This window comes from Botryllus schlosseri, chromosome 14, assembly GCF_051294905.1.
Source record: "Botryllus schlosseri isolate E-star chromosome 14, Bs_hap1, whole genome shotgun sequence".
NCBI classification, from domain to species: Eukaryota; Metazoa; Chordata; class Ascidiacea; order Stolidobranchia; family Styelidae; genus Botryllus; species Botryllus schlosseri.
Genome location: NC_137249.1, coordinates 15,767,033 through 15,785,218, shown reverse-complemented (window position 1 = coordinate 15,785,218; position 18,186 = coordinate 15,767,033). Strand labels below are relative to the sequence as shown.

At 42.7% G+C, this 18,186-nt stretch overlaps 1 protein-coding gene across 2 annotated transcripts in view; it reads right to left on the bottom strand.

Moving 5' to 3' along the window:
* The window catches only part of LOC145455901 (putative E3 ubiquitin-protein ligase HECTD2), a 52,195-nt gene that overhangs the window by 9,541 nt on the left and 24,468 nt on the right, over positions 1-18,186 (bottom strand). For both annotated transcript variants that reach the window (XM_080333929.1, XM_080333930.1), the window contains exons 16-18: positions 14,344-14,555; positions 12,343-12,487; positions 5,103-5,275 (exon numbers count right to left, since the gene is read on the bottom strand). In XM_080333929.1, the coding sequence (XP_080190055.1) occupies positions 5,103-5,275; positions 12,343-12,487; positions 14,344-14,555 (530 nt within the window). The remainder of the gene's footprint in view (positions 1-5,102; positions 5,276-12,342; positions 12,488-14,343; positions 14,556-18,186) is intronic.

The following is an 18,186-nucleotide window of genomic DNA, read 5'->3' as shown; positions in this document are numbered from 1 at the left end:
CCATTACGATATGATCCCAACATAGTAACACACTTGGATGCAGTTTGCTTCAACTCAAGCCCACTTAATCTGAATAAGCAAGCAGTTTTCAATAGAACGCACTATAGGCCTGGTCTGCCGACATCGATAAAATGCAGGCCACAAGCCCAAAAAGGAAAACCTCAAAAACTATTCTACAATACTGCAAATCGCACATCTGTTCAAATCGTTGGAGATCATAAACATGAGAGCCATCATCAACGTGCAATTAATAATCATCTTTATAACTTGAGTAGCATATACGATCGGAAAACTGCCAATCCCTTTCCAATAGTTAACCACAGTTGTTAACTATAAAGGTAGGTCGTAATCGACATTGCGGTTTTCCGGTTTGAATCCTATCTGACAAGGGAGCAAGTAGCATCGCATGTTGATTACTGAGAATCGCCGATAACGCGAACTCGCGGGCGATAGAGCGCCCGCATGCGATTGGACGATTTCGTCACGTGACCACACATTCGCCATTTCACCCCGGCGAGTGTATTCCTTTGTTCGTTTCGCGTATAGAACCATAGGCTTGTCATTTCATGTAGCCGGGATACCGACCGCTTCAAAACATAATAAAAACAAGTTCTTTCCGTTGAGCACGAACAGAATGCAAGCAAGCAACTAACTGACTATGGGCAGTGGGCAGGGCATACATCGCATTGTGTCTTGTGTATTGCATTGCACACTGTGTGTCTTGAGGGGGTGAAAATTTATGATCCCATGCACAATTGTTATTATAATTATTAACAGTGCGCGGCTAGTCCATCGCATTCGCTTGAATGATTCAGCACCGTTGCATTAACCGGTATACCATAGAGCAGTAGCGAGCTGGCCCTGTATTGTGAAGGGCCAGGAAAAATCGGCTGGATATCTGATTGCTGCGCAACGCGTATGCAGCAAGTGCACTCGTGCAGCCATTATGAATGCAGTACAAAACGGAAGAAATACAAATGGTCGGCAGATACTAGAATGTATTGCATCTAATTACTCATCTTCCAAGAATTCATTGTGCACGCCGCTTTTTTAAAAACAATAGCGAGCCTAAATGGTGACCCAATTACCGGACCTAACTTTACAAAGTCTCTCAATCCTGTAACGTTCGGAAGCGACAGTGTATGCGTGATTGGTGAGGTTAATGAAAATAGCCCTTCAAACGTGCAAAATTTTCGGCGGAATAATCAACAAGCTTATGGCCACAAGCTCAATGCTACATATGTTGACGCTTCACAGGCGAGAGCAAATAGCATCGTTCGAAAACACCGAGCACCAGACATGGATACAAGTTCAAACAACACTCTATATGGGTCAGCACGAACCACTCGACACACACATGCGTACTTGTCAATACAGTATGAGCCTCTCGAAGAGCATTGACGAAATCAGCTGTTGAGCGTGATATGAATTTTCAATTGTTCATTTCCGGCCGGACAATCAACTGTGCATTGCAGCCAAGCCAGCTAACGCTAAGCATAGAAGCGGACTGCGGTTTGCACGCGTTCTAATACGGAACCAGGCGAATGCGGCGCAAGACTGATAATGCAACCCACATCAAGCGATGAGGAGTGTTTGATAGCGAAACAAGACCTTATGCACGCTATTCCGAGTAATCGGACAACGTATTGGTTGCAGAGGGGCGCGTTTACATTAATAGCACACCGGGGTTGATACAAACCATTGCCAAAAACTACATTCTACTTCAAAAAGTGTCAAAGGTAGCCAGTTTTGCGTCAAAAACTGTCAAGTAGAAATGGAGCTGGTTTGAAACAAAACCATTGAATAGGGAGTGGGCAAAATCTACGTTTGAATGTCGAATTTAAACGGATTTCATAGTTGGTGCTACTATGAACAATTTTTAACCGACTTCCCAACTGATATAAATGGAACTCGAAACGCGAGCGATACCGAACACTACACTTAATTTCAATTCTTAGTACTGCAAACTGCTTTGAAATGTCAAATATCACGAATGTGTACGGGAATCAAAAGCTGCTTTTGCGAAATTCCACTAAAGGTCGCGATGTGACGTACATAAGCATACATAGATCGAATGAGATTAGCGTGATAATCGACATAAACATGATGCATTGTTCGTGCCCATTGGTCATGCGCTGCCTAAGATGAATGATCGACAAATAGCAACAGTCCCAAAGCTATAAAACAACGCAGTAGAAGAGGTGATCAAAGCAGTCGGCGTCGCTACTCAAGTAGAAATAGATCCGTATATTTGCGCTCAATTACAAGTAGAAGTGAAAATTCCCAAGACACGTCAAAACCAATTCAAGTTATTAGCGCAGGCGGCTACGTTTCTTATTGCAAGATCTTTGCGACTAGCGTGAATTGACTGATTACGCACACTATTGGTAGAATCTTCGACAAAATATTCTGTAATTGGACGGGGCTACGCTGAACACAATCTTGATTTTACATCAGGTTTAGTATTCATTTAGCTAATGTACATTAGGGTTGTCCAAAAATAACTCATTTTTCCGGATTCCGTAGATTCACTGATCAAATTGTTAGGTTACCTAAAGACGCTGTACACCTGATTTGGCTCAATTGCAACCGGTAGATGCGAACGCACAGGAGTTTGAAAATCGTGAATTTATAAAAAATAAATCTCAAATTTTACTGTCAACCCCATGAAATTGTAATCCGTCTATAGAAACGACGCAAAACAAATTTGACGCAATTCCAATCCGTGGAAGCGAAATTAATTGAGTTTTTCATTAGTAATTCTGGGATCAACCAACGTCTAGGCTATTTTGCGAATCCAAAATTTACAACTGCAGTAACTCCGCTTCTATCGGCTGGAAGTGAGCAAAAATGGTTAAACATCGTTCTTTTAGACAACTTGACAATTTCTTGGGGTCAACATAAGAATTATAACTTTTTGTTTTAATTCTTTTATAATAAATTAAACGTCTTTAAATTCCTGTGCATTCACATCTACTAGCTGGAATCAAGCCAAATTTGGTGTGCAGTGTTTTTAGGCAACAATATTATCAGTAAATCTCCGGAATCCGCAAAAAAATCCGCGAACAGATACACTGCGACTAACGAAGACACGAAAGCTGTAATCTAGCCAACGAGGAGCAAGCCTAAACCTACGTAGTTTCAGATTCGGGTTGTGTATTGCCAACAGGACCCAAGCAAACAAAGGCATAATCGCCGTAATTCGTTGTATAACACAATTTATCGCAACTTTTGAACAGCAACCAAATATCGATTCACGATTCGAAACAGCAGCAATCCGCGCGCTACGGCTCCGTGGCGTACCGGTTGATTCTGCCGCCTACCGCTACTTGTGACGAAATATAACAGGAATTAACGCAAATTTACGCTGGATATGAAGCGCGCGCCGCAGCGCAACGGACAGCAATTGCTCAACATTTGACCCGATTCATTTATGGTTGACGCATATACCGCCTACACCAAATACCTACCAACTCAAGCAAAAGGTCAAATGTGGCAATGGTCAAATTCGAATCACCGCTTCTGTAATTACTGAAATAAGATACCAGTCGTACCTCAAAATATCAGTGTCTTGAATGGTCGAGTGCAGTGCGCACATAATTCTACTGTGAATGTGTATGTTTAGATGCGGCATCCCTTCAGCTCAATTAATATGGCTATTGGGATGGGAGAAACTACAGTGTACCCGCAATGTGATTATTCTACCTTATTCCATTCGAATGGTACTGCCTCAAAAATGATTAGAATTGATTTCGAATGGGTGATTCATGTGCTGCATCCCTAATTGAGTCTCAATGGCGTGTTCCTTACCTTTACTAGAGGCGATCAAAATCGAGTGCCTCAGACAGGCTTGAGTGATTCGATTCCGAGCCGAGTGTATAAAATCACTCATTATGACCCTGCCCCAGTATGACGGACATAACTGGTTTTAGTTTTATAGGGGTACTGTGCTCTAAATATCATATGGTCTCAAAGTAAAGTTGAATATGTGTAAACATTTCGGCGGCAGCCGTTTTCCTCAGAAAGTCACTGCATCCGAACCACAGCTAGAAGATTTCACGAAAGGCGCCACTACAACCTAGATATCTCTGTGGTACCGAGGTCACGCGTTATCTGTGGCACGCATTCGTTAAATCAGGGCCGGCCAACCCGTGGCCCGCGGGCCACATGTGGCCCGCGACAAGGTTTTGAGTGGCCCGCGAGGTAATTTCCGAAATTAGTGATATTATCAAAAATGGATTGCACAGATTGTGAACTTGCAACGCCAACCAAAAATTTGATTAGTCTGGCCGCAACACTTAAAATGTGATGACTAAAATATCAGTTCCGACGCATTGGCAGATCCATGAACCGGTCACATTTTGGTAGATCTTCCTACACTACGATAAAGCAGAATAATTTGCGATGGATTTATCAAAAGTAAAAATGTTCTACACGCTTCGCGCAACATGTTGTCACTTGATTTCTTGCTTTTAATATTGTTACCCCTTTGTGAAAATGAAAGAGCTCCTAATGTATCAGATTGAGTCTAACTATATATTCGCGATTACGAGACAAAGTCGTTCAGCATATGCGACCTTACGTTTGCGCTTGCAGAAAGACCGTCGACTATGAAACCTATAGGCACAAAACGATTGACGCAAGTTGGTCGAAGCTTTCGATATTAATATGTTCAGGCGCCGAATATTCCAGTCATTGCAAGCTGAGCCCAGCGATATACAGCAGGCCCGCAACACAGTCAAGTGACGATATTATTGACCTATAAGCTTCAAAAAATTTTCGCGCTTAGCGCGGCTAGTGGCCCGCGCAATAGTTCGTCAATCGAATGTGGCCCTTTGACTGAAAAGGTTGGCCACCCCTGCGTTAAATGAATGAATGATATTGAGATAGTTTTCAGCCGATTTGAAAAAGGAACTGTGTCTTACGAAGGGTTGGATCTGTATCCTGAAAAAACTATGATCCGTGCATCTCTAAGCAGAGCACAGCACAGAAAGGGCGTGTCATAAATCTCAAAAGGCGGTGCACGACTATACAACGCGGAATGAAATACTCAGCAAGCTCTTCTCGGGAAATCCACGGGAAGTCATCGCAAAGGTACCTACATGTTTTGCGCGGTGGGCGCGCGAATGATTTTGAATTTCAAGTCCTGCATCCCGCCGACCGGCACCCGGTCGCTGCCCGTGCAGAAATGCAACAGCTTCTTCTGTAGGTCGCGATGCATCGAGAGCGTCACGTCCCAGAAATGAAGTATGGTGGGGTCGTTAGCGCTGAAGCCCTGCAACAAGATACATTGAGCGTATAATAAATATCTTTATTAATAGTAATTCAGTCAGCGAGCGAGGTCCGCTGGTCGCTTGCTGCAAGATACGCTTGCAAGTATATCGATTTTGCAGCACAAACGCATCAGCCGGCGTATAGTTGCAGCGCGTTGCAATAACACCGAAAACGTGCCGCTGATTTTGGTGGCCGGCACGAACCGGTCGGATCCGACCGTGTATAAAAACAGCTGATGCGATTGTGGTGCCACTTTTGCAATTATGACGTGACATCGGAGTGGAAATTGCGTGCGGTTCGCGTAGCTAAGTGTCTTGCGCGAAACATTTTTTTGCTGGCGGCTCTGCGTGTCTGGACTGCATGTACGGCTGTTTTTCGGGCTCCGGAACAGACCCGGTTAAGTAAAATTCGAATCCGGGCCCCGTTTCCGTGTCCGAACCCTTGGCACACACTCGAAAATATTCAAAAATCGATATAAAACCTCTGAAGTAAGTGGGCAAATAACGAATTTCGTAAATTGAAATTTCAGAACCCTGATCCGGACCCGCAGATTTTGAGAAAACGCAGTCCCGGATTCGATCCTGCTTAAAGCTTACTATCCGGATTCCATTCCGTTTGTAACAACGAATTTCGATCGATCTAGATACAGACTTGTAAAACTACTGGATTTTCAAAATATGCAACTAGAACTGGAAGTATCCCAGTTAGTGACCTTCAACAAACTACATCTGCAGTTTGGACAAGTCTATCTTGAGCACCAACGTAACTTTTGCGTAAATTTTTTGAACTATTATGACTTTTCAGTAGATTCAAGGCACTACAGGACCAGAACTTTCCGGGTTGTGGTTGCGGGGTCGAATCCGGCACCACGTTTGGATACGAAATACTAAACCCGCTAATCTCAGAGTTTTATCGAATGGAAGCGGGTGAAGTCGATGTTTTCAAGTCGGGCCACTCATAAGTACATAAACATACGCGTATTCTGTATAGGCCTACCATGCGTGCCCGCTGCCCATAGTGTGACTTATCTACCGTACGTGTATTGTACGCCCAACCTCACTATCCCGGTTCAACTCCAATGCAATCGACGACAATGAGGTTTCCGCTTACAGCCAATCCGCATTAAAATTCACACATTAAAGACGGTTGTCGCCTGTCGAAACCAGCCTGTTTAAATTCTTCTATCACGTTTTAGTGACGCAAAACGCGGATTAGCGCGGACGGAGATTTCTAAGTGGTCGACGGGACAGCATATCATTTTGACATTCTGGCAGGCCGGACAAATAAATGAAGCAGAGGCGGGTTAAATGTCACAAACCGACGCGCATCAGAATTATCCACCTCTCTGACATTTACGATGTACATTATCTTCTATTATGATGTGTGCGAATATTCGCTCTGTCACGGTGTAAATGTACCCTACACTGTGTGAACGAAAATCGCGTATCTCACCTATTTCTGCGACAGCAACGGGCGCAACTTAGTCTAACTGAACATTTTGGTACAACATTTTGCTTTTACACTCATTCGAATGGGTGTAAGACGAAAACGAGTGAAATACAATATAATTCAATAATATATTCCATATTCATATTCGAGATTTCATGTCGGTGACGTCATATTTTGTGATACGATTGTTGCTATACAATGTTATTTCCAATTCTCAACTAGTTGCTGACGAGTGTCAACCGGAAATATTCGGGTTCATTTCAAGATGAATGGACTACTCAATTGTATATTGAAGTTCTGTACCTCTAAAAAGAACTTCAAATATTGATATGTATTACTCGAAGGGTAAACCGTGGTGAGTGTCAGCCCGTAATAAATATGAACACATTATTCAAACGTGTTATGAGGTTCTGTACTGATAAGCACACCAATTAATATGGAGATATATCCCACGGGTGGAGCGGGATCTGTTTCCGCGTAAGAATCGGTGATTTTGACTAATTTTTACTTATTGGGATGCGCGTGTACGCATGTAACCATACCGTAGCCTGATTTCTAGTAGATATGATAATGCCATGACCGATCAAATACTGCGCCAAAAACAAAAGCATGTATCATGCTTGGATTGCGCCGCAGGAGAAAACGGACGCATTTTAATCGACAACATCGGAAGTTATACAACCAATTTGGCAAGAATCGACTGCGCATTCCTGGCTGGCTAGCTTACGCAATGTGGTAAGCGGTCCTCGCTTAATAACGATAGGTAGGTGGGTGCGGATATCGACCAATGGAATCGCGCAGGCGTCGATGCCTTATCCAATGAAATCCCGCCGCAGCCAACACTTCAACTGCTAATCTGCTCAGATATAACTAAATATAATTACACGCTGCAGGTAGCAGATTCAGCGTGTTCGGCGCAAGGACTTGCAAATATCATTTTTGGTCTATACAACGATTTGTGTCAAGTATCAGCTATCGATTGCAATGATTGGGAGTCGGGCAATGTAAGTCGACATTTTCGAGCTTCGAAAATATACGCCTTCACACCAAGAGTTACAGTTTAGCATCGAAAAACATGTGGCGCAAGGCCGTCAAGATTCGTGAAACGGCGATTTCTGCCAAGCTGACTTGGGCAACTAGATTAGATTAGAATTAGAAGTACAGTTCCCGATTTTATCTGATGCATTTCACAACGTTGACACTAAGCTGTCGCCAGTGTCAAAATGGATGGCATCCAACCAACTTATGCTCCATGCCTCCAAAACCAAAACTCACGTTTTTCATATACAAGTGAGCCGCAGTGGAATTATAATAAACAACACGCAGCTTGATACACATATTTGGAATAAGCTACCGCCAAAACTCCGAAATTTAGACTATGGTGCATGAAAAAAATCGATTGGAATTAAAATTAGAGCCTGGAAACGTTTCGTAAATTGTATTACCGGTATTTAACTCTTAATTAGTCAACTAGAACTATCTAATTGTACAAGTCTGCTGTCAAGCAGTGATCGGCCCTCACAATGGACCCAAAGCACTACGAAATAGTAATGGTGCAGAAACGCAAAATTGTTTCGGATGACGCGTAAACGGCATCATTGTCCTTGTGGCCGCAGAAAGGATCGATATTTGAACTTTTCAAGTCATTATTACCGTTACGACGTCATAATGAGTGTTACTCGAATACTCCAAGTAATCTATTTTGCCCGGTTCTTATGGAGACACAGGTCCTACGAGTTGATGTGTATTTCCCACTGCATTGCAGAAAGCCTATCTCAACTACCAAGTCAAATCTCTGTAGGTGCAGGTATCATGCTTATGTATATACGACTCCGAAAAGTAGGATTGATGATTGCGAAAAAATCTGACAAAATCTATAACGAAAATCCGTACGTTTGTCCTTAGTGAGGCAAAGAGATGAACTGCATCGCCTAGTGGCGCATGCTTACATTTCTTCAGCACACAATCGAATCATTCTGTCAATTCTAACGGACAAAATTCCCAACCGAGTCATCATGCTCAAACTATGATCAGCTGCATTTGTTTGCATTGACTTTAACTGTGAGACTGCAGTAAAATTTGGTCACTGACGCAAAGAGTTCGAGCCAAGCGTCGCGAATAGCAAACCTAATTTAATCCGGGAAAACCTGCGATCGCCAGATTTTCGGGAAATCTCTGCTCCGTGTAAAGTCATTTCGTACGAAATATCAGTGTGCGTTTCCTAATTTCTCCTATGTGATGCCGCCGATTTTGATGGGTGTAGTGTTTAAATAAAGCTTGTCGAATAATGTTAATTAGAGTCGCATGCTCCCAGTTCTGAGAATCCGTGCGTTTCGTGTAGCGACCGGTGCTGGTTTTTAAGAGAAGCCGTTATTTTCCTTGACGATACAAATTTCCAATGTATTGTCGGTCGCGCCATGGTCGTACGATGACGCGTTTCCGCGGTCACGATTTTACTGAATACGCTTCCACTAACAGGAATTAGAGCCACTAATAGGAAATGAGCACTGAGCAGGTTTTGAATCGAAAGTATTTAGCTTTCCCGACAAATTCGGCGGACGAATATAAACCAGTGACAGGGAATTACATGCTTATTGCATGTGCTAGAGTGGTGGTTCCCAACGTGGGTGCTTTTGAGAAACAAGGGGGCGATTGGCGGGCGAAAATATTAGAATGCTCAGTGAGATATCTTTAATTACCACATCCAAAAATGCACGTGAAGACGGCCTATTCGCACCGTCTCGGAAAAAGGACCTTTTTTTAGTCAGTTCATCAACGATCAGAGTTGAGTGAATAAATTTCCGGTTTATATGTCCTCTTTTTCGTATTCGTAAATATGGGGGGGGGGGCATATGCAAATGCATGTCATTTTCCAGGTCTGCACTAGTTTCCCGTGCGACTGACATTATCTGATGTATCTTCTCAACTAAGGTCTTATGCCAGGCTAAGGTCTTATGCCAGGCTATCTATTCGATAGTCTCAGGCTACGTTAACCCGTCAATACAGTCACATAGGTAGTCTGATGCTTGACTATTCACAGTGTACCACGTTAGTTGGTGGGAATATATATCTCCGAGGAAACTATAGTACCGACAATATATTTTATTATACCGTATTCGAAGGGGACACGCGTATTAGCACAGTACGGCCTAATCGCCAAATCGATAATCACGCCATTTGCCAATTGCCAGCTAAATACCGAGAATTCAACGATACAAAGAAATATTTACAATCCGACTAAGTTCCGATTAGACGAACGCTGGCGAGCTTTCTCAGTAGAATCAAATCGCGGATCTTACAGGGAACAATGAACCAAAATTCAAAAAATAAAGAAATATTTGTAATTGGACAAAGTTCCGACTATACAAACGCTGGTGAGCTTTCTCAGCACAATTGAATCGCCGATTTCACAGCGAACAAAAAAAAATCGGGGTATGTAATCCAAAACAATTCACAACCGAAAGTGCCAGCCGCTGGACCAAGCAAGGTTTCGCAATCAAGCGAACGGCGAGCAATAACAAACAAAGCGCCGAAGGCTAACAAGTCAACGGAGCGTGTCCGGTCGCGCCCGATGGGGCGTTACTCATGGTCAGCACAAAGATCCGATATCGTATGCCGTCAGAGCAGGTGCCGTGACACTAATTTTCAGCCATACATTCATTTGTTCAAGTTGAAAGAGAAATCCGAGAATAAAAATCTTTGAAAACAACTGCGTATTTTTTTTTGTCTTTAGCACTGTTAGGAGGTCTCCCACAACGTGTAATTGACAATGCCTTGCTTGTGGCCGCTAAAAAGATACATTTTCCCCATCAGCGTAAGCTTTTGCGATAATTACATCAATTTCAAACACCAGAAGATTGCGATACAACGAAAAGGTAGAAAGACCAGCTCAATACATTTTGCGGGTCGAAGCTGTAAGATATCACCATGTTTGTTTACGAAGCTACGAGAAATCGCTAGCCGTCTCAGATTGTCCAATCCTGCTGTCACGTGATTCGTCTCTGTCCGTAGCAGAGACGAGCATGAATTTGGATTTTAGAAAATCAGATTTAAGGATTTGGGTCGAATTAGATCGAATTTGAATTTACAATTTTTGTGATGCTGGACTTGGATTCGGATATAAATTTCTTACAGTTTACGGTCTTCATGCGACTCTTTCGCGAAATTTCAGTCATTACCGGATATGGGCTTGGATTTGAAACTTAAATCCGGATTTGTAAATATTAAATACGCTGATCTCTGATCCGTAGGTTAGTTATCTATATATTTGGATTGAAATGCTGTTCGACATAGAACTTGTAATACCTTGTAATAGCTCTTGTAATTCATGCTGACACAAACACAATTAACGCTAACACAAAACCGAGTCGCACATCGAAAGTTTCCGGCAAGCCTTTTCCTCCTTTGTGCGATAAGGCTAATTTCGAAATCGGCTGAGGCCAAGACAATGGATATTTTCGTATTTGCGCGCGCATCGAAAAACAGCGGATTCGAAGCCGCGATAATATTTTGCGCGATCGGCGCAGAAACCCACCTAATCCGCCGATTAGACAAATACAAGTCTCGGCTGTTCACACTTTCGCTGGCTGTAGAGCAAACACCGATTTCGCCATATGTGCATTAGACGGCGCAATCGGCAGAGAAGAGACTCCGTGATTCTATGTTGAATCGTAAGACCAGACCGTGTCCCGACGTGATCAAAGTACAAAACATCCCTACTCAAGTGAAAGTATTAAACCACTCGGGTATGTTGTTCGAAGGGGTATATTTGGTCCAGGGGTCGCATCATTTTAGCGATTTATCATTCTATACTTACGAAATTGAAAGATGTATCTTCGTGACTGAAGTAAAAGTGAATGATGACGATACAAACAGGTGCAATCTTTGAAAATATATTGTGCTCCCGTGACAAAGGTGCTGGGGCTGTTTTGCGCGGGTTTTATCACAACTTCAGTCATAAAAGCGATACAAACTCATCCCAAATGATCTTTATACTTTTAAAAATCCGAAGAGAATTACTGAAAAGAAAATGCTTGCATACTACCCCACTAGCGGCAAACGCATGGACGAATGAATACCCATCACACATCGAGACATCTCTCGAGTTCAACTGGTGATAGACATTCGTAGATTGTTTCTGCGAAGAGCGCGTGCCTATACGAGTTTACTAATACCAAAATAATGGCAACTAGTCAAGCACAAATCACAATAAGTGCACTATCACTCGGTTTATATCCCCCGCAAACTTGCACTCTGTGCATAAGGATCAACGAAGAGTTGTCAAATGACGACATATGCCTTACGCTGTACAAATATGATGCATTTGCAGCTGGTCTATATGGGTGACAGTAGTCAATCTAAAACAACCGATATATGTAGTTGTATGCTTGCGATGTACCGCAACGGCTTCCCAAAGTCAAGGTGGAAATAGTCTGTAAATATAACCCATTGATAAGTGGTGCAAGCGGGTATAATCCACTTGTGTGGTCCAAAATAAGTAAAAGTACACCGCTAATGATCAGTGACCACCTCTGGCCGCGTCAATACGCTCGCCTCGCCCATACACTTTCTCGGAGCGATATATTGCTTCATATGCGCGTGCCGCGGTGTTGTTCTCACCTCGTAGGTAGTGAATTTCTTCAAGTCCTTCATGTCGAACACGGAATTGCCGCAAGCCAGAGTCTCCACTTCTTCCGCGCAGAGCAGCGACAGAGCGCTTGAATCGCACACGGTGTGGAACCCTTCCGAAAACGCGCTGAATTGCCTGGAAAACAAGTAATTACGCACCGTGAAAAACGATTCTTCCCGCGACCCATTAAGAGAATAATTGCGCGCGCAAATCCTATTGTAAAGATAAGACGGTTTAATGAGCGGTTGCACAAAAACGTCTCCAACTTACGATCAGGTGGTGGTCAGAAAGAGTAACGAAATATCTCATACTTTTACGGAGTACTAAAGTATGTTTTACCTTGTAGCACTACTTACTCTAGTGAGACGGCCTACTCGTATAGACTACTTCAATTGTAGATTGCAGTTTGCAGCCTAACGTAAAACTAGACCTTACTTGGAAATCTCGGTCGGCTACTTGTACTTGAGTAGAAATTTATGAAGTCACTTCTACTTCTACTCGAGTATGAACAATGAATGCCTCAACAGGTTCGGCTTAGCCTAGGCTTGTAGAAAGTACCAATCTAGTTTAGTTAACGATCAATTAACTACAGGCTTTTCGAGTAGTTCTACTTCTAGTGCATTTTCAAAATCCAGTAGTTGGTAGACGGCTGTTCAAAAAAACCTTGTCCTTCAAATTTCACCAGTGAAATTGTTGGGTTGGGTAAAAAAACGCTGCACACCAAATTTGGCTAAATTCCAACCGGTAGAAGCGAAATTCATGCAGTAGAAAAATTTGGGTTTATTATATAAAAAATAAAAATTCAAACTTTTCTGTCTTTCCCGTAAAATAGTTGGGCTGTCAGTGGAGATGATGCACACCAAATTCGATTCAATTCCAGCCAATAGAAGCGAAGTTATTGCAGTTGAAAGAATTCTAATTCTATGGTTAAATGAATGCGTGAGCCACAGTAAATACTATTTTATTCACATCCAAAGTTTTCTACTGCAATAACTCGGCTTCCACTGGTTGGAATTGAGCCAAATTTGGTGCGCAACGTCACTACTGGCAGCGTGAAAATATTATGGGGTGAGCAGAAATTTTTTTGTTATTTCAATTCATTTTCTAAATAATAAATTCAAAATTTTATACTGCGAGAACTTCGCTTCTACTGGTTGGAATTGAGAGCTAAATTAGGCGAAGAGCGTTGTTTTAGTCAACCTAACAATTTCATCACGTAGCCAGTGAAATTCTTTTGAGCAACCCTTGTACAAGTCTGCATTGAGTCCTCGAAAGTGTTCTAATCGGCGGGGTCGTGGAAATATACCGATTATACAACGCGTCAGTTTCCTAGGTACTCCTCACAGCGCTGTACCCGGTATTCTCATAAATCGGAAGTATTAATAGCCGGTCCCGCGGGGACTATACAGTACAAACGATGGCTTCTGGGAAGTACTGCGAGACAACGGGTAAACACAATCACGCAAATAGATTACATATCACTCCATCCGCGGCAATTTTACGATCCAATTCGTTTGCGAGGCACTGAAACTGCAAATACCTGGCTGGCCACTGCCCCATAGATATAATAATTACATAACAAGCGTGGTTTGTAGTACTTGAGAGACCTAAATAGCATTAGGTAACTGCATGCATGGCCGTGACAGGGATGAAAATTTATGGACGGGCAAAGAAACCTAGCGTCAATTACGTGCTGTCAAATATGCAAATTTTCAGCTGAGTTGAAAAAGGATTAGAAGTTGTATTTTTTTTAAAGCGAATGGAAAGATTCAGTGTTGACTTGATCACATGACTAGGGCGAAGCAAAATCAAGAGCGTGACTGAATCGACTCTGAAACGTTAAAGATAATTTGGTATTTTTTCGACGATGCCGATTTCATTGCACTTTGCGACAAAGTTGTGGGTCAGTCATTTTGTCATTTGAATATTCGCACCATTTACATGACAGGAGTTTGGATCCGGCTATTCACGTTCCAAAAAGGACATCGCACCTGTACACGGCCTTGTTGAGAATCCAGTTGACGTAGCATTGCACGTATTCCTTCCTGTTGGCGTTGGTGACCGCGATTTTGTCGCCGGCCGCTTTCAAAGGGTGGCTGCGCACTATTCCGAATTCTTGCTTCGCGGCCTGGAACGTGATTCCCAGATCGGCCTCCACGTCGCCTTCGTACGAGAGCAGCTCTTCCAGGCCGTGGACCATGTCCTGGAAATTCAAAATCGGAAGTTATCGACGGGGCTTAAAACTGGCGCCGGCGATGGTTGCCCGACATTTGAGCGTTCCATAGACTAAATAGCTACAGTAAGGAGGCAAAAATAGGAATAGGGCATAGTATATTTTGTGGCACATATACTGACTCATGATATACATACACGCGAGTGCATAAGCATATGTCGCTGGACAAGAAAGCTGCAGATATAGCCTTGTAAGGATTTGTAAGTCTTTCACAGCCCCACCATGCTATTCTGGTAATGCTGAGCGACAAGCGGTGAAGTCATGAATACCAGTGTTACTAATCAGGTCTTTGGTCTGACCCAGCCGGGGATTGAATCCACGACCTACCGACCAAGAAGACGGACGCTCCACCATTACGCTGTCTGTCGGCAAAGCTGCCAAAAGCTACTTATCTACTCTGACAAAGGAGGACTTCGTTAATCGTTACTGACCGCTTGTGCTCAAATCTCGCCATCACTGGCAAACGGCACGGTGTTACGATGAGGCGAAATCGTAATTTGCGGTCAAAAACTATCCACACGTAAAGCCTGCGGACAGAGTAAGGGAAGTTTCGTCAAGAAGTCGCGCGTGTATTATCATTACGACGAAGAAATATGAATACTAACGGTAGGCGTCGGTCAGGATTCAAAAGTCAATTGATTGCGGTCGCAAAATCGATAGGAAGCAGACACGGGCCATCGTGATTTGTAATCGTAATCGATGACGACGATTACAGCATTTTAAAGTAATCGTTATCGTAACCAAGTCGATTCGAAAAAACCGTAATCACAAACGATCATTTCATACATCTACTCGATTTCTTTGTAATAAAACGATTACTTTTTACTTGTACACGTGCTATGACATAATCTGAGCATTCGTGAACAAGGGATAGTGCGATATTATTATTAATGTGTATATGTATATTAATGTTTCTCTCCTTAGGCAATCGCTATATGGTCTTCCAATATGCGTATTCAATGCTCAAGTTCTAAGAAGCAAAAATAAATGTCATGTGAGTAATCGTGTGGGTGGTGCTCCAGGTGTTCCGTTTTGTCCAGACCTAATAAGCACTCGCTCCCAAAGTACAGTGCCTAATCCTTGGGAAGGATGGACCAATGTTTCGGTAATTAAGGGGTTCGATTCGGCGCCGCGGTTACAAATAAAACCCCTAAGATGTCTATTGTTTACACCCGACATTGTAATCAAATCGACGTCACACTTTCTAAATCAGACAATAAGGTTAATAGCAGTATACAGAACTCTCTGCACAACGAATTAGTGCTAATTGTCTTGGAAAATCGGTCTAATCGTTGTTTATCCGGCAACACCTTCGCCAATGAACTACTTCCTTATCACGTGTACAATTAGGCTTATGAAGCGTTTTGTATTGAGGAATTGGGTTAATGCCGTTGACACAGTACTTGAATTTACAACCCATACAACCCGCGCCATAAACGCATGCGTCCCATACTCGACATTTGTAGAGCGCGAGGAAATGACGACATTGCGAAAGCCTTGATTTTATTGCCAGATTTCAATATTTTCAGTAATAACAATTTAACGGTTTACGCACAGCACGGCGCTGTGGTGAAAACGTTCCGAAAATACTCGCAAAGGCATAAAATATGACCGTTTAAATACCACCCTAGCACGGCTGTAACAGCAGCTGCACTGTATCGCTTTGTCTCCTAGTGAGACGTATCGTATTGCTCACAATCGAATGGGAAACACATAAGCGACATGTTTACCCCACAACTTCAAACGGGGCCGTACACTGCTAAGTTCTGAAGGCTGTTTCTTTCATCCGGCCGTGTTGTACATTTGCTTTGCGAATTACCGATGTTGTGGGTTGCCAAAAGTAACGGTGTGAAACATTTCTTTAACGAAACTAGGAAGGGCTTCTATTAGAAACGACAAAAACTGCAATATCATATATGCTTCTATTTGGCACAGTCCGGATAATGATGATGTAATGAGGTGAGGTCACCATAATATTTGCTTTATTCGTGTACATATTATATATCAACGGGAGAACGGTATTTGACACAATACATCAGTTATACATATTACACAAAAAAGGGTAAGCAAATACTGCAACTAATAATATAATAAGTCATTGCGGAGCTACTTCAGTATAAGTCCTCTCCACGTGACAAGTATACATATTTATGAAGAAATAGCTTTAGTAAAGATATAAGTATTCAAGGCCTAGATTTACGCAAAAACCTTACAATTCTTAAGTACGGATTTGGAAGTAGTCCCAACCTACTCCAGTACTACGAAAAAGTAAGCCTACTCCGTGCCTCCGTAAATAGGTCAGTTTCATCGATAGTAATTGTGTATGGCATAGCTCACCATGCATGCGATATATCTGCGTGTGCGACCAATAAAAATAGACCTTCCATTCATTATTTCGTCACAGCGAACAAACACCACCCGACAATCAAGACTGTCGATATGTCAAAGGTTGCAGTTTCGCAACACCGATCGATTATATTACTGGCGAACCATTATTTCACAATTTCCCGATCTTTTACATACGTGCAATACATCTGCGCTACATCAACGTAACAAAGTACAAAGCAGACAGTTGTCACACATAGTACAGATGTACAACACGTATTTATAATGATTTATTAGCGCCGCGCTGCTCATAAGTTATTGAATACTTATCATGAATATTTACTAAAAGCAGTATAAGCGAATTACGTGCGGCAGAAGTATGTTTACTGGTCGATAATGCGAAAGGCGTGCGGTGTTCATGGTTGGCAGTGAGCCGACTTGGCAGGCCGATCATGACATAACCTTACAGCGAACTGGCGTGGAAATCGGATGATGCGCTACCGCGTACGCGTTCCGTTTCTGCCGGAATTCGCGAGCGGAAAACCGAAAAATTACCCGCGTAGCCGCGGTTGGTGAAATTGCGTCGACTTGTGTGCAAGGCGCACACAAGCAAAAACCTCTCTGTACACAGTCACGCAGAAAAAGCGAGCGCACACGAATGCGTTTGACCGACAGAGAGCAAACAAACGCGAGCGTGCAACAAACGTGCAACGCGAGGAGACAAGAGATATGCTGCAGGACACCGGCACACATGCGTGGATTTGAGGTCCTGTAAACGCAAATCCCAACCTATTCCATACTCCGTATCACGTTGAGGTGTTCAAAGCAGTCGGTACTCAAGCATAAGCGGAAGCAACGCCGTGAAGTCGAAGTAACGATTGCCAAGACATGTAGTATCCACAAGTGGATGTAGAATATGAAGATATGAAAAGTACTCATGTAGTTTCAAAAAGTAGATTCTGTCGACAGGTCGCATATTTCGACAGTTAATCGGAACCGGCCATTGTCGATTTCGCAGGGTGAAGCTTCGCCACTAACAAAAACTGAGTAATGAATGACCACGGGTATAGGTGCAACTTTAAAAAATACATTCAATTATTATCATCAATGATGATCCATCATACAGGGGCTAATTCACACAGTTGTCATGACTAGGGCGATTTTTTTGACATGTCAAAATAAGTCAAAATTTTCTGCCAAGTCAATTTTTTTTTGCAACCTGCATTTCGTTTTGATCGTAGATGTTTGCACTGTAGATCAACCATAGCCTATATAA